This window comes from Malaclemys terrapin, chromosome 1 (assembly GCF_027887155.1).
Source record: "Malaclemys terrapin pileata isolate rMalTer1 chromosome 1, rMalTer1.hap1, whole genome shotgun sequence".
NCBI lineage: Eukaryota > Metazoa > Chordata > Testudines > Emydidae > Malaclemys > Malaclemys terrapin.
This window is the reverse complement of record NC_071505.1, coordinates 221,478,634-221,501,580: the sequence shown is the minus strand read 5'-3', so window position 1 is coordinate 221,501,580 and position 22,947 is coordinate 221,478,634. Positions and strand designations below refer to the sequence as shown.

General features: G+C 41.2%; 1 protein-coding gene across 1 annotated transcript in view; it reads left to right on the top strand.

Annotated features, from left to right (window-relative positions):
- CLCN4 (chloride voltage-gated channel 4) overlaps positions 1-22,293 on the top strand; it is a 67,138-nt gene extending 44,845 nt beyond the window's left edge. Inside the window, exons 6-12 of the mRNA XM_054007959.1 lie at positions 777-983; positions 1,077-1,157; positions 1,761-2,306; positions 5,386-5,572; positions 7,912-8,310; positions 16,193-16,409; positions 18,157-22,293. Of these exons, the coding sequence (XP_053863934.1) occupies positions 777-983; positions 1,077-1,157; positions 1,761-2,306; positions 5,386-5,572; positions 7,912-8,310; positions 16,193-16,409; positions 18,157-18,247 (1,728 nt within the window). The 3' untranslated portion in view covers positions 18,248-22,293. The remainder of the gene's footprint in view (positions 1-776; positions 984-1,076; positions 1,158-1,760; positions 2,307-5,385; positions 5,573-7,911; positions 8,311-16,192; positions 16,410-18,156) is intronic.
- The last annotated feature ends 654 nt before the right edge of the window (positions 22,294-22,947 follow it).

Below are 22,947 nucleotides of genomic sequence, written 5' to 3'. Positions count from 1 at the left end.
ACAAGGCACACTAAAACTGCTATTGCTTGAACACGCTCAGTCAATTCCTTTTACACTGCAGTCAGTAAAGGAACTCCCATCAGAAACTGTGCCGCTTCAGATGCCAACCCAGCCCCATGTCCTAGTCCCACTGGACTGGATTGCTGGAACAGGATGTAGAAAAATAAAACTCACTGCTAAGAATGGTGGCAAGTAATGTGTATATGTTAGAGTTACCTTCAATTTAGACATGTTTTAGAGGTAAATTCCAAATCAGATTTTTGCCTGTTGACTTTGTCTGTAAATATGGCAAGATTTGATCCATATTTTAAAAAAATTAAGAGAAACTTGTTAAAACCAAAATCTCTGCCAGATTCAGTTTCATGGCACTGTAATATTTTTTGTGATGGGATTTTTAGAAATAACAAAACATTTTCTGTTTATGGGATCTGCCCCCCACTATAATTATTATTTTTTTTTTTTTGGTGACACTCATTTGCATCTGACTTAAGCTCTGATCCTAAAAGCCAATCCACATGGGCAGCATCCTGTTGACTTCACAGAGGCAGGCGTCCACCCACAATAACTAGCTTGTAAAATTGTTGCCATGTTTACCTACTACTCATGTTAACCACTAGTACAATACCACTGTAGAAAAGTTGTCTTAATCTTTTGCTCTGTGCATCATTGGCTTCTTTCAAGCAATGCTTTGTCTACTATAGCTGTTAAATTGTTTTTGCAAAATTGAAGTTGCAGAAGTTTATTTAGTTCTTCAATCTATTCTTCCTGCCTTCCAGATAAAAACCATCCTGAGTGGTTTCATTATTAGGGGCTACCTGGGGAAGTGGACACTCTTAATCAAAACAGTCACCTTGGTTCTGGTCGTGTCTTCAGGCCTCAGCCTCGGCAAAGAAGGTCCTTTAGTGCATGTGGCTTGTTGCTGTGGTAACTTCTTCAGCAGCCTCTTCTCAAAGTACAGCAAGAATGAAGGAAAGAGGAGAGAGGTGAGCTTGGACTCAGATTGTCATTTCTTTCCCCTTAAATATAGTCAACAACTCAAAGGGCTCATGCCTTGTATGCAAATCTTTTTGTTGCAGGTGCTTTCAGCTGCAGCTGCTGCAGGAGTCTCTGTTGCTTTTGGTGCTCCAATTGGTGGTGTACTTTTTAGCCTGGAAGAGGTAAGAGCTACCAGTGAATCAGCTGTGTTTCACTTTCATAGTGTATGTTTGCAGAATTCGTTTGCATCAGTAAAAATACTTTCCCTTGATTCCTTCCTTAAGAATCCTTTTTATTTTCCCAATATTGTTATGCCATATATAAGTATATGTAATCTGTAGTTGTTGCCAATAAGAAGTAATCCTGTAGATTAGCATAATGTTGGCAGAAGAGGAGTAATAGTCTCCTGGAGATAACCAAAGGCATGGTTGTGCTGTGTGTTCAGCATTTGACTCCATATGAAAAGGTGTACGCCTTGAGCATGCTAACAAAAGATTACAGAAACTTGCTACCACATGTCTAGAGATCATAACTGTTCAACAGCTTGCTTTATGATTCATCTCACGTTCATTTTCCATTGTTCGCAATTTCCTCCTCAAGTCTGAAAATGCCTTTCCTTACAGATGTGTGACCACGTTCTGGTTGCAGACACACCCATGTATGTAAAGTCATACTAACCACAGACGGAATGCAGTAGGGCTTGTGGTGCTACAGAAAAGAGAGTAATTAAATCAAACACCTTACCTCCCACTCAGTTAAGCATTCACTGTCTCTGTTTGTTTTAGGTTAGTTATTATTTTCCCCTGAAAACCCTCTGGAGGTCATTTTTTGCTGCTCTTGTGGCTGCCTTTACTCTGAGGTCCATCAATCCGTTTGGAAACAGCCGACTGGTTCTTTTTTATGTGGAGTACCACACCCCCTGGTATATGGCTGAACTTTTCCCATTCATTCTGCTTGGGGTCTTTGGAGGTCTGTGGGGGACGCTCTTTATCCGTTGCAACATTGCATGGTGCAGGAGGCGCAAAACAACCAGGCTTGGGAAGTATCCGGTCCTAGAGGTCATTGTGGTAACTGCTATCACTGCCATCATCGCCTATCCTAATCCATACACCCGGAGGAGCACCAGTGAGCTGATCTCTGAGCTTTTCAATGACTGTGGTGCTTTGGAATCCTCACAACTCTGTGACTATATTAATGACCCAAACATGACCAGGCCTGTAGATGACATCCCTGACAGACCTGCTGGCTTCGGAGTCTACACTGCAATGTGGCAGCTGGCCCTGGCTCTGATTTTTAAAATTATCATCACAATATTTACTTTTGGTATGAAGGTAAGTTGGAGGGTGTGTAAAGTTCACTGCTGCAATCCATATTGCGTGTTGAAGCTAGACTTTTGCATGACAAGACCTGGTTAATATTAGAACTTAGAGTGTCATGTTCAGGTTACATACATCTGGCATAATACCAGGGATATGTATGAGAACATGCAAATTCTGAAGCAAAATTTTAACTAAAAGCTCAGCTATAATTCAGAAAATTAAGGCTTAATTAGGATTCTGCTTTGATGACAACAGATTCATCTAAAGATTCAGAAATTAGCAAAAGTTCCACAGACACCCATGGTGTCAGGGGTGAATTGTAAGATGCTATCACATAACTATCTCATGTCTTTCATTCAGTGTTTGTATTTCATTGTAATATACAGAGTAACTCAATTTAGCTGTAGCATGCTATCTATTTTTGTATGACTCGCTTCCCCTGCTTCTCATCAACTTGCATTAGATACAAAAAAGACAGTACTGGAATGAGCACCCTTGTTATATCTTCTAGGTTTCTTTGATTTTTCTTGGTTTAAAAAAAAAGATATTGTACTTGAACATTTGAATTCACTTTTGCCAGTAAGTCAATTCAGCATGATTCCCACTTCAACTGAAATTCAGCTCCCTTGGAAATATGGAGTATTTTATGTTGCCGTATACGTTGTTGAATTTTTGTCTCAATATAGTGCAGTGTAGCCAAGTTGCACTGATTGTGGGAGCCATAAGTTTGAATTTACTGACTATTTATTACATTTAAAAGCTCACGAGATTATGCAAATGTGCAAAATTGTAACTAAAAGCTCAGCTATAATATTCCATCAGTGTGGGTTTTATTGGTTTGTTTTATTTTTTTCCCTCATTGTGTTTGTCAAGTTTTGCTTTTTAGAAAGAAAGGGGAAATAGAGTTCTGTACATCAGACCAAATGGCTAAAAGAAAAAAGGTGCTGTTTAAACATGAACCTAGAGCAATCAAGGGTTATTTTGGTTTAAACCCCCCCACTCCAAACAAACAGGGGCTTTGTGGTCCAGATTCCATTTTATCCAAGCCCAAACTACACAAAGTGGGCAGAGGCAAGTTGTAGCTATACGGTTGGTGATGGGGCCCATTTCTAAACATACATTTGTCTGTATAAACTAGTAGCTCGCATTCACATAAATATATTGATGGTTTTATTCCAAAAAAGCGAAACCATTGAAATAAACCCAACAGTGTGATTATTTTGCTAACCTAACCAACTGCTATTTTCTCAGTGTCTAATTTAGGATCTGCCCATAGCAGAATGAATCAAGTTCTGCTGAGCCACCCACTTTAATATGGTATCAGTGCCATATGCTAAGCTAAAACCCATTAAAGTCTATCTTGCAAAATAAGCTTGAACTGAGGATCCATAACCTAAAAGGCCTAGTATTTTTTCCATGTGATACTCAAACTTGGGGTTCTCCTTATGGTGCTACTCTTACTAGATTTAACTCAGTTAGTTTGTTTTATAAGGTTTCACTCTGTAGTTGTCTTTGGGAATAATAAAAGGATAATCTAAGTCAAGAAACATGGGTTTTCTTACACTGGGGATATTGTTAATAATAAAAAACCATTTAATGATTAAAATATTATTAACACTATCTCTCAATTTTAGTAGATTTCCTGAGTTGTAGGAACAAACAGAGTTCAAGTTAAGTGTTCTTAGATTCCCGTGGATTTAATATAACTTGATGGAACTGGAGGAGGATTTGAAATAGGATGGTGACGCCTTTCACTGATGAAGTCTCAAGTTCAGATGTGGCTGAGGTTGATACTGGCACAAAGTTATCATTATGGCTGTTCAGTAGCAAAAAGTTCTCAGTACAGTTCTTTAGTGCAGTGCTTCTCAAAGACCGGTCGCTGCTTGTTTAGGGAAAGCCCCAGCGGTCCAGGCCAATGGGGGCTGCGGGAAGTGGCGCAGGCTGAGGGATGTGCTGGACGCAGCAGGTAAACAAATTGGCCCGGCCTGACAGGGGTTTTCCCTGAACAAGCAGCCGACCGGCTTTGAGAAGCACTGCTTTAGCGTCAATTGGCAGTGTCAGCAGAGAACCCAAGGAGAGAACAGGCAAAGAGGCTTAACACTCTCTAGCGAAGGTCGTACCTGAACAGGAATGAGAACACTGGGGAAACTAGCACTGCTGCTACCAGTGCCATACCTTTCCTTTGGGTAGAGAGAGGATTTCAGCCTCCAGGTTTTGGCACTTTTTCACCAGCTCTAACTTCATTTTCAGAATTAAAAAGATATTTTTAAAACCCTACAGAATTTATAATTGGCTACCAAATAATTTCTTTCCCACCAATAAATCTCTCTCCTACCTGAAAGACATGCTCGATATTTTACAGAAAAGTGACTTAGCCAAGCTAGAGCGATTGGTTCTCTCATTTCTTCTTTTCTCTAGTATTGCTTAGTGCCTTGTGACTTGACTGTACATCAGACAGCAAGGCAATGATTCATAACGCTTCCTGGAAGGTGTATAGCAAATTCAGATGAAGAAACGAGCTACCTCATTTCATCTATGAGCATCAGATTCCTCATTTCAATTTGTATGCTGTTTGACGTTTAATTTAAAATCCAATCTAAATTACACTGATATTTAATAAATAAAGGTGAACGGCAGTAATAAAGTTTTAAAGTATCCCATATGATAGAGGTTCATTTCTAGATGCTATTTACAGTTAAGCCTATACTTTTCAAACTTATGACACACAAAAAAGCTACGCCTTCAGAAGAGGAGAAATTAAAACTATGCAATGTGCAAATTTTGAATTTAAAAAAGAAGATTGCTCATACCAATACTGAGAAATTAAAGTTGGTGTGGATTCAGGAACTAGGATTAGATCAAATAGATAAGCATGTATTTAAATTATATATTACTTTTTAAGTATCTGTATAATTCCAGTCATTGCAGAGGACCATCTCAGACCAAGGAGAAGATCCGCTAAGATTTCCGGAGAGTTGTGGGGTCTGGCACTGGCTCCGATAAGGGATGTTGGTATTCTATAACTATATGTCTTACATGCATAGCTGAGACCTTTTGGTCAAAATGATCACTTGTCTGTATTTCATTTAAGATCCCTTCAGGCCTCTTTATTCCCAGCATGGCTGTGGGAGCCATGGCTGGTAGAATGGTTGGAATTGGAGTAGAGCAGCTGGCCTACCATCATCATGACTGGATCATCTTCAGGAACTGGTGTAGACCTGGAGCGGATTGTGTCACCCCAGGGCTTTATGCTATGGTGGGAGCTGCAGCATGTTTAGGTACAGTAAGTGGCGGTCTTTATTTATTTGTGTGTGTGTGTGTGTGTGTGTGTGTGTGTGTGTGTGTGTGTGTGTGCTACAAGATGTTTTCCAGATGTACTGTGGGTTTTTTAAATTGTTAAGAGAATTTCATGCTCATGGAAGCATGCAAGTTTGCCACTCTGACAATCCTGGAAACAAATTATACGATCAGGCACAGCACAGGCAGTAGCACTGAACTCTTCCTTACATTGGTGTACTTTAAACGTAGTCTAGAGGAGAGGGGGTAGTTAGTTGTCCCTGCCCAGTTACACTTAGTCCTCTCTGTTGAATCTGCCAAAAAGGATGTCAATTGCAAACAATATGGGGGTGAGTGGGGAGAGAGTTATAAAAAGAACATGAGTTTTCTTTTTTATAAAGAGCAGGAAAACTCTTCCAAGAGGCTTGCTCATTTGCGATGGGTGTGATTTCCACTGTAATTATCCACTGATTTAAAATATTCCACTATTGAGCCAAGGAAAGCCATCTTTGGTCACTACAAATTTTGCCCAAATTGAAATAATTGATCTGGAAGTGAAAGGTCTGTATCCCATTACCAATCACACAGGCTATATTCAGTCTTTCATCTCTGATTATAGGTTCAAAGCCTGGTTCCTTTGAATTCAATGTGAATTTTGCTATTAACTTTAATTGGACTGCCATTCAGTCCTAAATGCTAATTGTTAAAGCAAGCCCAGTGATATAAACTAAATCTCGTACATCAAATGCCAAGTTGTACGTGGAAAGGAAATGTGAAAACATCAATTCCAAGCATGTTATTTCTTCCTTCGTTTTTTACTTGACCTGTATCTTACATAATTTCCACTGCTGCTTGGTATTTGGACTATGCAGTAATGGGCATATATCACAGAATTAGGCCTTGTCTACAATGAAGCTTTCTTGTGTAGATGTATCTTGTACAAGCAAAAGAGTGCTTTTGCTGATATAGCTTATACAAGCGCTCTGAACAAAATAAGCTGTTCTGGCAAAAGGAATCCTGTGCCAGTAGAACTGCGTCTAGCAGTTTTCTGGCCTGGATATGTCAGTTAGGGTATGATTTTTTTTCACACCCCTATGTTCATAGCTATGCCAGCAAATTTTAAGTGTAGACCAGGCCTTAGTGTAATTCAGTAGGCTTCCAATGAAACCTGCATCCAGAGGAGCACTGGCAGATAAGTAGGATCATTTGTGACACCAGTCATGGTAGGAACCTAATGTCAGAAATAGTAAACCAGCCTCAGTTGTCCTTTTCTATTCTTTTCTTTAGCATTCCAACACAGAATTTATCAGTGTAGACATTTTGCTTTTATATTAAAGAAAAGTTCTTTACTGTGCATCCATTAGCAGGCAATCATATTCTGTTTTTACAGCCACAAACAGCTATGTAATAATTGTAACTGCATAGCATTACCCATGCAATTATATACCAACAACTTTTAATAACCTATTTTCTTATTTCTCCAATCTAAACAATGGCACTGTATTTGGAGATCTAAGAATATCAAATTATCACAATTATCTTTCTGACATATTACCTGGAGAAACGTATACAATTGTTATACTGTGATTACATGATTCTTTATATATTGTAATGTAAACTGCAGCAGTAAACAGATTAATTATAAAATGACACAAAGAAACTACAGTGAAGAATGTTGATGCTAGAACTGATTTATATACAGAGGGCATCACAACCAAGCTACAAAAACACATTTTATGGAAGCTGCTTACATTATGACAAGCAATTTACAGAGGTTGATCGAGGAGCGTGCTATGTTTAATACAGTTCCCTTAATGCTTCTTTTTCTTTGAGTGTAATCCTTAATCAAGTATGTTTTCAAATTAAACCTTCAATATAATCAATTGTATATAAATGAAGAAGTCAATAATGAAATTAAACATGTCTGCACTTTAGCACTGATTTTCCCAGAAATACAGGCCTAGTAGTTTAGATTGACCCCAATCCAGTTTTGGTATGTCATGTATCAAGTATAGTTCAGACGTGTGTGTGCTTTGCTGTTGTGCCAGATTATTTTAATTAAGGTAATCTCCAAGCACGCAGGTACCAGAGTCTGTAATTATCTGCTTTTCACATGCTAATAAATTTGGGTTGAGCATGTCACTGTAACCTTTTCTGTTCAAAATTACAGCAGATGAAATGGAAACCTGTACTTTCAGTGAACGACACACAGTGAGGGGTTTGAATAATTTCGTGCCTTTATGAATATAAGATACTAGAAAGCCAGAAGAGATGATACATTTATAGGTTTTTGTTGTTGTTTTTTTTTAGGGGGGAACCTGAATGATCTTTTTCTTGGCAGGTGGAGTTACCAGAATGACTGTCTCCCTGGTGGTTATTATGTTTGAGTTAACCGGAGGCTTGGAGTATATTGTACCTCTAATGGCTGCAGCTGTGACCAGCAAGTGGGTAGCAGATGCCTTTGGGAAGGAAGGGATCTATGAGGCACACATCCATTTGAATGGTTACCCATTTCTGGATGCTAAGGACGAGTTCACACACCGAACACTAGCAACAGATGTCATGAGGCCTAGGCGTGGTGAGCCTCCACTCTCCGTTCTGACACAGGATAGTATGACAGTGGAAGATGTGGAGACATTAATCAAAGAGACCGATTACAATGGCTTTCCGGTGGTGGTTTCCAAAGACTCGGAGCGTCTCATTGGTTTTGCACAGAGACGGGAACTGATTCTTGCAATAAGTGAGTAAAGAGTACAATATAGATTTTAATGGGAATGTAAAGGGTATTAGTGATACTGTGAAGCATGTACAAATAGGTAAGTAAGAACAAAACTGAATGTTTACTCCAAAGGATGTGGAAGGCCGTTTCTACCCTTCTTTATAAGAACGATGCCAAGCAACCTCGCCACTACAACATACCTTCAGCCAACCTCTGGGGTTTAATTCCGCATTCCATTATGCTGAGGTAAATCTGAAGTTACTCTGTTGAAGCCGTTGGAGTTAAACCAGTTTCAAATTGGTGAAAGTCAAATCAGACCATAGATTCATAGATTCATAGATTCTAGGACTGGAAGGGACCTCGAGAGGTCATCGAGTCCAGTCCCCTGCCCGCATGGCAGGACCAAATACTGTCTAGACCATCCCTGATGGACATTTATCTAACCTACTCTTAAATATCTCCAGAGATGGAGATTCCACAACCTCCCTAGGCAATTTATTCCAGTGTTTAACCACCCTGACAGTTAGGAACTTTTTCCTAATGTCCAACCTAGACCTCCCTTGCTGCAGTTTAAACCCATTGCTTCTGGTTCTATCCTTAGAGGCTAAGGTGAACAAGTTTTCTCCCTCCTCCTTATGACACCCTTTTAAATACCTGAAAACTGCTATCATGTCCCCTCTCAGTCTTCTCTTTTCCAAACTAAACAAACCCAATTCTTTCAGACTTCCTTCATAGGTCATGGTCAGTAGCATCTCTAGTCTCCAACCAAATCTTTTGTCACTCTCAGCAGTAAAAGTCCGAAGATATCTGTGAACCCCAGCCACTACATAACAACGTGCAAAGTGCTGGTGCCACACTGTGTTAGTTTCTGTTATCACATCATAGTTATTCTAATTTGTAAGCATTTAAATCTTGCAGATTTTGGTGACCTGAAAGATCAGTGGTATGATTTTCAGATGAATGGAGGAGGGGAAGCTCCTGAGTTCTTTGGAAAATAAAATCTATACATAGAAAATAACAGCTATTTTGGTGACCGCCTTTCCTGCTTACAGGGACTTTTTCATGAAGTAAAAATTGCTCTGTAAACCATGTACTCTACATTTTAAGCTGCTCTACTTAAAAGGATACTACCTAAAGCCTAGATTTACAAAGGGAAGCAAGTGTTGCAATGCTGAGCTTTGTAATACCGAATTTCTCAGAGCCTTCCCTCTCAATTTGTCCCTTTGTGGATCTACCCCTAAGTAAAATTAGATCTAAAAACTAAATTACTTGTTCCCATCAGGTGTCCATCTATAATTTGATTTCCCATCTCCCTTCCTCCAAAACTGATACTTGGTATCATATTATATATGTTAAGCACAAGGGATGGAAAAACTCTTTGTGCCTACTTTGGAATCCACTTCATCATTGTAGGTTTAACAGAGTGCCATAGACTCAAAAGTTATTGGATTCATGTTCTGCATAGGGAGTGAGTGTTAAGGAGCAGATGAGAGAAGAATTCTAGAGCCCAGTTTCTAGCTATAATACATATTGCAGCCGTCCCTTAAGCTACAAGTATGTTTGTTTTTAACTGCATGACTGAGAGGTGAGTGGTTTAAATGGCTTGCAAATAGGATTGCCAACTTTCTAATCACACAAAACCAAACACGCCTGCCCCGCTGTTCCCTGAGGCCCTGCCCTTCCCCTGCCCCTTCTCCAAGGCCCCGCCACCGCTCACTCCATCCCCCTCCCTCCGTCGCTCGCTCTCCACCCCCCAACTCACTTTCACCAGGTTGGGGCAGGGGACTGGGGAGGGGGGTGAGAACTATGGCTGGGGGTGAGAACTATGGCTAAGGGTGCGGGCTCTGGGGTGGGGCTGGGGATGAGGGGTTTGGGGTGCAGGAGAGGGCTCCAGGCTGGGGCAGGGGGCTAGGGTGCGGGGGAAGGGATGGGTTCTGGGTGGGGGTGCAGGCTCTGGGTGGGGCCAGAAATGAGAGGTTGGGGTGCAGGAGGGAGCTCCAGGCTGGGGCCCAGGGGTTCGGAGTGTGGGAGGGGGTTCAGACTCTGGCTGGGGGTGCAGGCTCTAGGGTGGGGCTGGGGATGAAGGGTTTGGGGTGAAGGAGGGGGCTTCGAGCTAGGGAAGGGAGTTGGGGTGCGGGAGGGGGGTGAAGGCTCTGGCTGGGGTTGTGGGCTCTGGGCTGGGGCCAGGGATAAGGGGCTTGGGTGCAGGAGAGGGCTCTGGGCTGGGGCAGGGAGTTGGGATATGAAGGGGAGTGAGGGCTCTGGGGTGGAACCGGGGATGCGGGGTTTGGGTTGCAGGAGAGAGCTCAGCGCTGGGGCACGGTGTTGAGGGAGGAGTGTGGGCTCCTGGAGGGAGTTTGGGTGTGGGAGGGGACTCTGGGCTGGGGCAGGGGGTTGGGGATGTGGGAGGTGCGGGGTCCCAGCGGCACTTACCACAGCTCCCAGGAAGTGGCTGCCAGGTCCCTGCAGTCCCTCAGCGCATGGGTGGCCAGGGAGGCTCTGTGCTGCCCTCGCGCCCGTAGGCACCACCCCCACAGCTCCCATTTGTCACAGCTCCTGTCCAATGGGAGCTGTGGAGTTGGCACTGGGGGCGGGGGCAGCTTGCAGAGGCTCCCTGCCACCCATGCACCTGGGTGTCACAAGGATCTAGCAGCCACTTCTGGGAGCAGCGCAGAGCTAGGACAGACAGGGAGCCTGCCTTAGCCCCGGGCCCCCGCTGTGCCACCGACCGGACTTTTAACAGCTCTGGTCAGCACTAGAGCTGCCAGGGTCTCTTTTCTACTGGGCATTCCAGTCGAAAACCAGATGCCTGGCAACCCTATTTGTGAATTCAGACTAGTTTTGCAATTATCAAAAATAGGGAAGTGCACACACCTCAAACTACAAGGCACCTGGCTCATCTAACTGTAAAAGACAACCAAGTAGTTCAAGGGAATCTGCTTTTTTGAATAGCATCAACTCAATAGCCCCACCACCACCCCTTCTCCTCCCTACCCCCTACAAAATCACAAGGAAGGAATCCTCAAAGTAATAACTTCAAAATGAGACAATTGTTAAGTAATTTACAGGATAATTAAGCCAACAATTGTGACAGTGTCCCTTTAAATCTTTGTTTTACCTCCAGGCTGTCACTTCCTCTGGCAGATACAAAAGACACACCCTATAGCAGGGTCAGAAGGGCAAAATAAACCCGTGTTTGAGAGTTGACAAAAGATCTAAAGACCAAGAGTTGGTACTCTTTATAAAATGTACGGAGTTTGCAGTTTTATATCACTTTCTTTCTAACTAGTTTTAAGGTGTTGCCCATCCCCAACTCCCTAAATTCCCTTGTGAGAACTTGAAAATACAAATTAGATACACTGGGCCTGACCCTTGTCTGTTTTGTACCATATGTTGTCATGCAGTGAGTGTGCAGCGAGTTGCCATGCTGGATTGCAGGCCTGTTGCACTAATGTCACACCAATATCAGTGACCAGCAAAGCTGCAAACCGGAAAGGATCAGGCCTGTTAATTTAAATGTAGAGAGATCAGACACCACCTGAAATGGGTATAAAAAGCTGAGAATTATACTTTTTGATGATGATGCTAAACGGCAACAAGGCTGGCTTGTTCGCAGGGAGGCACATGGATGTGTGGTCCTGTCTCTACGCTTTTTATTACTAGGGCAGAGTTAATTAAAAATTAAAGCTGGTCCACATTTTTCAACTGAAATATTTTCCTCTCAGAAAATGGTTTATGTGAAATCCGTAATGTTTCCGGGGCGCTCTAATTAAAATCTCTTCTAATAGGCCTGGGGCAGAGTCAAGAATTAAAAATCAAAGAACATTTCTTCATAGATGAGCTTTCTTAAAACATCCAGGACTAGTGGGCTGTCCATGACTGCTTCCCACCATTTCTGCGGAGAGTGGGCTGCAGTGGGGAGTAACAGCAACTGTTTGGAAACCATATGACTGATTCTGATCTCATATTATACCAGTTTTGCAATAAACGGTCTCGCTTGTTAATTTTCATGGTACCTGGTGATTCTATATGATTTAATGTGTGTCTTTTATAAATCAAAATCCTGATTTAAATTTTCTATCTCAAAAGGATTCTATTCTATTCATGCTCTGCACCATGCTATAGGAGAGCCTTCCAGGGGGCATGAAATGCTATAACAAGCATCATGCGTGTCTTTTCTCCTTATTTATCTCTTCCGACAGGGAAAAAATTGCATGTTTTCTGAATTTTTTTATTAATTTTATTTCATTTTTCCATATTTTTATGTATATACGCTGTGCCATGTCTGCCTATTAGTGAAGGCAAGGCTGAAGAATTGCACCTTGCACTTGGAAGGGGAGGTGGTGAGGTTTGTGGTGGTGATTCACGTTCTGGAGCTACAGACAGATTGTTTTTTGTTGTTGTTGTTTTTTTAAGTAAGCTGGGCCCATGAGCACTTTGAGGGTAAGACTAGAGATCGTGAACATAAATCAGTGTTCAATGGGAATTTAGTGTAGTGAGCAGAGGACTGGTTGGATGAGTTCATGGTGGCCCATGGTACTGAAGCGATGTGTTGCTGTGTTCTATACTGAGGACTTATGGTTGTATACCAGGAATATTGCATTGCTGAAATCCATTTGGAAGTAACAAAAGTACATATTACTTAGGCCAGGTCTTCAGCCAGCAGGATTGGATGGAGTCTTCTAGCCAGTTGTAGAAGATAATTATGAACACTACTGTGTGACAGCTTAATGTCAGTCAGGAATCCAAGAACACTCCTAATATATCTCATAGAACTGGAAGGGACCCCGAAAGGTCATTGAGTCCAGCCCCCTGCCTTCACTAGCAGGACCAACTACTGATATTGCCCCAGATTCCTAAGCGGCCCCCTCAAGGATTGAACTCACAACCCTGGGTTTAGCAGGCCAATGCTCAAACCACTGAGCTATCCCTCCCCTAAACTACAGACTGGCTTAACCAATTGTAGGTGTGTTTTGTCAACCACAGGAGACTTCACTGTGGCTGCAAACTCCTCTGCCAACCAACATAACCTCAGTCTTCCTCAGATTTAACTTCAACCAGATGTTCTTTGTCCATGAACTGATCTCAGCCAAGTACTGAGCTAACTTAATGACAGTATGAAGGATAGATAGAGCTGTATGTCATCTGCATACTGTTGGCATTTGAGCATTTGATGTCTTACTAATTCTGCTAGGCTGCATGTGAATAAGGCTGGTGAGAGAACTGAGCTTCCAAGTGAGGATTCTGGTGGCAGAGGAAGGCCTACAAGTGAACAGAGCCATCCACAATCAATTGTCCTGGTTGATGGGAGCCATCAAGATTCCAAACCACCAGTAATGGCCCACACTTTGCATAACTACAATAGGACCTCAGAGTTATAATTATATTTCTAGTTTCAGATACAAGAGTGATACATTCATACAAATAGGATGACCACACTCAGTAGATTATAAGATTTGTAATGATACCTTACAAGAGATCTTTTGCATGAAGCATATTCCAGTTACATTTTCATAAAATCATATAGAGTGCAACGTCACAGATGCATTTCTCCAGTGTAGCTAGACCCTGAAGAAATAGTGCTTCTCTTCTGGTAGCAAAAGATGGAGAGGCAAATGGAGGTCTGTCTAGCTAAGGAGACAAATACACACTTTTAATAAAAAATGATGTAATCACATTGATTTTGCATTACCTGTGACTAGACATGACTAGCTAATAAGTTTTTAAACCATTCTTGTGGACCAGGGCAAACAATGTTGAACGCCATATTAGTTCAAACAAGATAACTAACATGTTGGCTAAATCCATGCACTTTTCCACTACAGAGAAATCCTCAGTATAGGAACTTAGGTTAGACAAGCTGGGATTTGAAGCTCATGTGGGTAACTTAGATCCGAGAGGCCATTTCCATATCTGCAGGGACTAATTAACCTTTAAATCTGACAGGTGTCGTCTTCTGTGGATTACTCTGGTTCAGTGGAGTCAGCAAATATAGTCACCCTTCCTTTGGTGCTGCTTTGCTCCTTGGACTAAGTTTTGCACACTCACTGTCTGAAATATATCTGTGCAATTACTATATTTTATCACGTCTCTAACTTCCCAACCCATTTATACCCTATGTATAAATTTCACCCTATTTATGGTACTATTGAATTTAGACCAATGTTAATGTATCATTTGCAAAAGCATTGTCTCTAGAGACACAAATTTTACTTCCAGGAGTAAAATAATGGCATGTGCTTATCAGTGTTGTCCAGTGTCATTGTCATTTTGGGGGGAGTAGAACTTTTGGAAAAATAGTTACCAAAATGTCATTGTCTGTTGCTTCCTGGGTAGATAAAGGAGTGAAAATAACTAGCTGATTTATTCATGGTTCTTTATGTGAGGAACATATCTTGACCTGGGTCAGACTAAATGAACCACCTTCAGCTAGATGATGTAAACCCATAGCTTACTATATCAAAGACCTGTGCAGGCACATTCACTTTTGAAAGTCAGATGTATAAATCAAGACAAGAAAAGACAAGATTAGCATCATTCCTGTAAATTGCAGAGGTATGTGTAATATATGGGGTGAGAAGGTTGAAAGTCACATGACACAGTAATATTAGGTGTGAACTGGAGCTGTTCTGATTCCAGTGATATTACAACAAAATGATCTTTAAGAGAAAAATAATGCAGCAGGAATGTGTTGGAAATCATTACTGTCTGCACATTACAAGTCACAGAGCAGGTTTCTGCACTTTGATTGATGGAAATGAGCTCCAAGAATATATATATTTTCACTGACTGTCTCCAATTTCCTGTGCCTCTCAGGAACAGAAGCAACCTGAATCAATCAAAAAGGAAAATGGTTAGAATTAGCTATGATTTCTTTTTTTTTAAAAGGTGTGTTTATATTAGGGAGAAGGGAGGTGTCTATCATCATTCTTGAGATTTCATTTCATCTGTTGTTAGCACCATATATTGCAGAGTACAAACGAACAGCCAGTGAAGAGAAAAGTGCAAAGAAAACCAGCCATTTCCACTTTAACAATAACTATAAAGCAAATGGCTAGGGGTATACGTTAAGTGACAGGCTTGTAATAATAGTCATAAAAGCCAGGAGTAAACTTCACTTCACAGCTTGATCAAAGTGCTAGTGAGAGGTTTTGATCTGGAACATGGGCAAATATGCACAGTTGAGAAAACTGAAGTGATCAAATTCATTTAGCTCAGCACTTTTCCCCTCACTATTGCTCCTTTTCCTTAAAGACAACCACGCCTCCTTCCAACATGAAGCCTAGGTAAACAAGTTTTATATGAAGAAGTATCCAGAGGTTCAGGAGACAGAATCTGCCCCCCAACCTGTGGGCAAGGCATGTGGTGGTTCAGCAATCCTGAAATAATGGCTGTCTCTCTTACACACACCCTGAATGGGATCAGTGTACAGACCGAGTAAACATGCCCACAGACTGCCCCTCTATGGTGGTGTAGAAGTCACAATGTCCAAATCCAGGTGCACATGTACAGCAGAAGTTCCACATTTCCATCATCTTGGGAGCTCTTCCATACCTCGACACCCTGGGTAAATTTCATACAACTGCATTGTGTTACCTGCTAAAACCAATAGTGTAAAACATTTGAATTTAAGGAAAATGATGACAATGAACATCCCAACACAAGAAATAGCATGTTGGTAAAGATATGCTAAACAAACTAAAAGGGACAGGAACTGTCTTTATATTTGATCTGGGATAGGATTCTTTGAATTACTGTGGTGACCCTGTGAAATGCAAGTGATTTGCTCCGTAATCCCATGTTCTGATACCTTGGCATATTAAAAGCAAATGTAACCATTCATTTCCAAGTAGGGATGTACATGAGTTTGGTCTGCCATGTGCCTGATTTCTTTGTCCTCCAGAGAACGCAAGACAGCGTCAGGATGGGGTGGTGAGCAATTCTATCATGTATTTCACTGAAGATCCACCAGAACTCCCAGCCAACAGCCCTCACCCATTGAAGCTACGGCGCATTCTCAATTTGAGCCCTTTCACAGTAACTGACCACACGCCAATGGAGACTGTGGTAGACATCTTTCGGAAACTTGGACTCAGACAATGTCTTGTCACACGCAGTGGGTAGGTATATATAGATGAACCAATAAGATTAAGTACTTAAAGGGAAGGAAAGTGCCACACCCGCTTTGCTGTAGCTGTAATAAATATAGCACTTTTGCTACTCAAAGGAATTTCTAAACAGTAACTAACTCTCAACAGCCTATGAAGTCAGCTGGGTAAGTATTATTATTTTCTCTAAAACTAAAATAGACAGGTCAAGTGGCTGTCCAAGGCAACAGAAAAAAATCAGTGGCAGAGCTAGAATTAGAAGCAAAGATATATTGGCCGCCATTGAGCTCACACTCAGACCATGTTCCCTTCTCTGTAGTGTATTGTAGTTTAGGTGCCATATCTAAGATAAGGGACAATAAAATACAGATACTATCAGGCTGATGTCCCAATGTATTTTGTTTTTAAGCAAGTGCAAATGCCGAGTTGGCAAAATATCACTGTTTGCAAAGGGTTTGCTTGTCCCGAGGCTTCCAGCCAGGCTGAAGTGCTCATGAAAAGCGTGATGCGGATGACAACTGAGAAAAATAAATCTGCTCAGTTTGGTCTGACCGCAAGGGAAAGGGAGTTAAAACTCCATGACAGACAGACGACAAAAAATGATCAGGAACAGAAACGGAATCAAAAGTGTTTAACAGTTTTGTCTGCACTGGGAAAATTTTTCTAACGGCTCAAACTGGTTTTAAAACCTTTTGGAGAGACAGTCTAGCCTGGGCTTTAGTGACTGGAATAAACAGAAAAATATAGTGGCCCAATTCCTGATAAATTTGGATGCCTAAAGTTTTGGCACCTAAATAAAACCTGCTTGCTTTTCACAGATACTGAGTATCCACTGTCATTTTCAGTTCTGGGTGCTCAACAACTGTGAAAATAAGGCCTCTGATTTGGAAGATGGGTTTAGGTGCCTACTATTAGGCACTTGGGCTTGGAAATTTTTGGTTTTGGTTTCTATCTCTAGCGGTTCTTGAAGCATCAGCCACCAATATTATTTTACAACTGAATTGAAAGGCAAATGGTGCTAAGAATGATGGGGTTCCAAAGTCCAGTATCTAACTAGTTTCAAGAGTTGGAAAGGAATGCTTTGAAGCTCTGGCCCCCGAGGGGTCATGAGATATTGGATATTAAAAATGTCTCACAACTAGCACTTGCGTTGCTGGTTATAACTTAATAAGGGGCAGATTCCAAAACTCTCACTCCTGTTGGATGGTCACTTCTTGTTTAGTTCCATTAAAGTCAATGGGAGTAAGGCACTATGCCGTGAAAATAAGGGCATCAGAATTTTTAAAAAGAAGACACAAGCTGAAATTCACCCTTGTGCAGAATGCCAGGACAAGTCATAGGCCCCACTTAGCCCCTGATTAGATGGTTTAAGTGGTTTTGTGTTGTCTAGATCTTGTGCTGGTGGCCCTCTGCTTGAGAGTGAATTTTGTTCTGATAGAATTTAATTATTTTCTCAAACAAAATGGTGTTGCATTAATTACAGTTCTCACTTGAACACAGAGTAGAATAGATTCTCCACAAAAGGAGGTAAAGAGAACCAGAGCACTTCATTTTTATAATGGACATGGGTTTTTATTGTCTTGGTGGTTATCATTAGATGGGACTAGTTCTTTGTTTTGCTTTGTTTTTAATCATTATTTTGGAAACTAATGAGATTCACAGCTGCACATGGGAGCTCTCGTAAAAGGACCCTACAGCAGAACAGGAAAAATAGATGAGAGATCAGATGATTCACCTTTTCTTTTTTCTTCTCTTCTAGAAGGCTGCTGGGCATCATAACTAAAAAGGATGTGTTAAGACATATGGCTCAGATGGCAAACCAGGACCCTGAATCTATCATGTTTAACTAGACTGGTAACAGAAGATGGGAAGAAATAACCTTGAAGGAATCTCTCCTAGGTTAACACAAAGGCTGCATACAGTATTTTGTTTTGTTTAAAGAGAAAAATACAGTGTATGAGGAGTGGCCCAAAACTAAGCTATAACAGAGAGGATTGGATGCAGGATGAGACTTATTTAATCAGGTAGTCAGGTTAGACGCTCTCTATAGCTGCAAACATCAAGCTATATTTCTTGAGTTTCCTAGTAGCTCTGCTGGTATGTGTGATATGGTTTGAAGTGATATAGGTTTAAGTGATATGGTTTGAAGACAAGGAGCCAGGAGTACTGGAGAACACACCAACGTTCACACTAACTTATTAGACAGGTGCGAAGACGAGCAGATATTTATAAATAAGTTAGTAACAGCTGTAAACCTTTGTGTTCTAAACTGAGAACAGAGCATGTACGATTCATGTTGATTTATTTGTTACTGATGTCATGGTTATTTATTTGCTACTGAATTATACTAAAATATTTTCATGGAAAAAAAATCATCTTATTTATGGAGAAGTTTGTCATCTTCATTTATTTTGGTAAAAGTTAATTGAGACTGGAGTGGAACGCAAGCTGTAGAATACACTTCTGTTCACTTTAAACATCCTGTCCTTTGTTTCCTGCTTTAAGCCGTTCAGTTTTACTCAGTTTAGCAGTTTTGTCAATCAGCTCTCCTCTGTTATTTTTAAAATGCAGAGACTGATTTGTAAGGATTCATTATTTCTCTATGCAAAAATTGGCAAATTGGTACTGTAATATTTAGTATGATGTAGTTTGCTATGACTATGGAAAAAGTGTAAAAAGCTCATGGGGGAGATTTTCAAAGGCACGAAGGACAATTAGGTGTTCAACTCTCACTGAAAGTTAATGGGAGTTAGGCACCTCCCTCCCTCCATGTAAATAGAAGAAACAGACAAATGAAGCTCTGCAGTGATTTCTGCCCTGCTCCAGTTTATTCCTTATTTCTCCACTGGCAATTGTTTGCATGTGCTAAGAAATCACTTAAATTAACATAGTGTAACACTGACAGACCCCAGGCGGCGGCAGGCAGGATTGAGCCTGGGACCTCTGGAGCTTAATGCATGAGTCAAAAGTCACCTGGCCCTTAGCTAAGGCTGTAGAGCAGACTCATGAATCTCTCTGTAAGTGGTCTTGGTGTCATTAGATGGGACAGAGCACCACACCCAGGAGGTGTGTGGGTTACATACTTCCCCTAGCTGAGGAAGCGCGTTCTGAGCGTCAGAGACTTCACAGTTGAAATCCCGGACAAATCCCCACTTGTAAAACCAACAGACCCTGGTCTCTAGCAGGCAGGATCAAACCTGGGATCTCTGGAGGTAAATGCATGGGCCTCTAGTGCATGAGCTAAAAGCCACATGGCTATTAGCTAAGACTGTGGCAGACTCATTAATCTATAAGTGGTTTCGGTGCCACTAACTGGGACAGAACACCACACCCGGGAGGTGTGTGGTTTACAATAGCATGGCTGAAACATTTATTTTCTAGCAGAGCTACTCACCCTTTAAGTTGCTTATACCATGTACAGGATTAATGCTGCAACCCTCCATAGTACCAAGCTTGGACAAGGGTGCAAGAAAGCTATTGTTGTTGTTACCTTGTGTCACTTATGTCCCCAGAATGTGAAGTTTAAAAGGAAACAACTCCAAGTATGTTGGGGTAATGATGCTAATCTGGTCCTAAAGCCTTTCCATTCTGGTGCTCTGTGGGATACAGAATGTAGGTATTTTGTGTTGTAGCAGACTGTAATAGTCTGAATGCAGAAGGCCAAATGCTGTCATCAGTTACACCCTCTATCTCTGGAATAGAGTAGGCTATTTTTAGAGTCACATTGGAATTTCGGAGTCCATGGCTATAAAGTATGCCTTATGTAATGCCCATAGTACAAGCCCTTTATGGTATCATCAGTGTTTTATGTCCATACAGTATTCCCAAAATGCATAAGAACAGCCATACTGGGACAGACCAAAGGTCCATCTTGCCCAGTATCCTGTCTTCTCACAGTGGCCAATGTCAGGTGCCCCTGAGGGAATGAACAGAATAGGTAACCATCAAGTGATCCATTCCCTGTCACCCATTCCCAGCGTCTGGTAAACAGAGGCTAGGGACGCCATCCCTACCCATCCTGGCTAATATCCATTGATGAACCTATCCTCCATGAACATATCTAGTTCTTTTTTTAACCCTGTTATAGTCTGGGACTTCCCAACATCCTTTTGCAAGGAGCTCCACAGACTGACTGTGCGTTGTGTGAAAAAATACTTCCTTTTGTTTGTTTTAAACCTGCTGCTTATTAATTTCATTTGGTGACCCCCTAGTTCTTGTGTTATGTGAAGGAGTAAATAACACTTCCTTATTTACTTTCTCCACACCACTCATGATTTTATAGACCTCAATCATATCTCCCGTGAGTCGTCTCCTTTCCAAGCTGAAAAGTCCCAGTCCCAGTCTCTCCTCATACGGAAGCCATTCCAGACCCCTAATCATTTTTGTTGCCCTTTTCTGAATATTTTCCAATTTCAATATATCTTTTTTGAGATGGGGCGACCACATCTGCACACAATATTCAAGATGTGGGCATACCCTGGATTTATATAGAGGCAATATGATATTTTCTGTCTTATTATCTATGCCATTCTTAATGATTCCCAACATTCTGTTTGTTTTTTTACCTGCCACTGCACATTGAGTGGATGTTTTCAGAGAACTATTCACAATGACTCAAAAATCTCTTTCTTGAATGGTAACAGCTAATTTAGACCCCCATCATTTTATATGTATAATTGGGATTATGTTTTCCAATGTGCATTACTTTGCATTTATCAACATTGATCTCAAAAGTTACTGGACAAACCCTAAGGCTTGGTCTACACTACCCCCCCCAATTCGAACTAAGGTACGCAACTTCAGCTACGTGAATAACGTAGCTGAAGTCGAAGTACCTTAGTTCGAACTTACCTTGGTCCACACGCGGCAGGCAGGCTCCCCCGTCGACTCCGCGGTACTCCTCTCGCCGAGCTGGAGTACCGCAGTCGACGGCGAGCACTTCCGGGTTCGACTTATCGCGTCCAGACTAGACGCGATAAGTCGAACCCAGAACTTCGATTTCCAGCCGTCGAACTACCTGGTAAGTGTAGCCAAGGCCTTAGTGTAGATCTCAGCCTTAATTATTTAATTAATTCTGCAGAACCTAAAAAGTTTCACAGAACTTGGTTAATTTAAGAGTGAGGACGTTACTGTAGTATATAACTCAATGTATGCAACTACAGTTCAATACTTGCTTTCAAGCTATTGGACTGAGGCTGATGTCAAACCAAATGGGTGAATAAAACCTTTGCTGATGAATGATGCAAGTTCAGTATTACACATTGGTTATGCAGGGACTGTGTTGAGTTAGACTCAGCTTCTGACATGTATTTGAAGTGTTCTGCACCAGGAGGCCTTCTGTTAAAGAACAGGACAAAGCTAACATGCACCAGGCCCTTCTGAGAGTGTCACTGTAATAGTAACTGCTAATTTTTTTGTTTTGGTGAAGCAGAAAACAAGACCATTCAAGCATTGTAGAGGATCCCATTTAATTCCGTGTTGGAATGAGTGCATACTAATGAGTATTGTTTTACTTTGTTTTTTAATTGTAAAAAGCAGTCTATATGTTGCACCTTATTAAAAAGTAATGTTGGAGTCTATTTTTAAATAAAACAAGCTTACAGTTCTAGCCACAAAGATGAACATATTGTTAAGTAAGCGAAAAAGCATTTATATCATGTGTACCAGTATGACTTTAGATTTCACCGCACATGACCAGTCAAGCTTGTTGGATGAATTGGGATATCTCTGATTGAGTTTTGTGATTGCTAAAGTTACATATTGAGTTGGTCAACCCCATACAATGAACTTCAGACAAATAGTCTTATACTGTATTTGGAGAGCAACATTACAGTACATTGTCTTAATAACATGAACTCTTAATTTATTTATTTTTTAAATTAAAGAAAGAAGATAATTTGTTCTCCTGCAAGTTTGTTCTGTTTGCTGTCTTCCTTAAGCTAGTTTAAGGCTGCTAATTCAAATTCCTGTGTGAGTTCAATTTTTGGTTGTGGTTCATGATTACTTTCTTGGATTGGAGCTAGCTCAGCGAGTGAAAATGGTAGACTTAATCCTGCATATGTAACTCAGGCAAGAACTCCCATTAATTCTGTGCCTGAGAATGGCTTTCAGTGAGAAGAAAGAATGTGGGATTGGGCTCTTCCTGGTTAATGTCCCACACACAGTGGTAAACATTTCACTGTGTTTTTATGCTGATGTGACACTAAATCAAGGGGTTGACCACAAAAGGCTTTAAAGATACCATGGCACTTTTCCAGAAAGTAAGTGTGTTAACCCGGGCATCTTGGCAATATTCCAGTTAAACTAATTGCTATGTGCCTGGCCTAAAAGTTTCCCTGCAGTCTCCATTGGATACAGTATTCTTCATTTCCTCCTCCTTTTTTGTGCCGCTGAGCTGTGTATTGTTAAACACCTTTGAGAGATGGTTGCATTTCAGAAGCAGATGATGAAGTCCCTGGATTCTTTGTAATTGGGCCATAGACTGCTGTAAACCCATATGGTGTTGCTGGCTCCTCCCCATGCTTACACTGGTGTCCATAAGCTGAGAAGA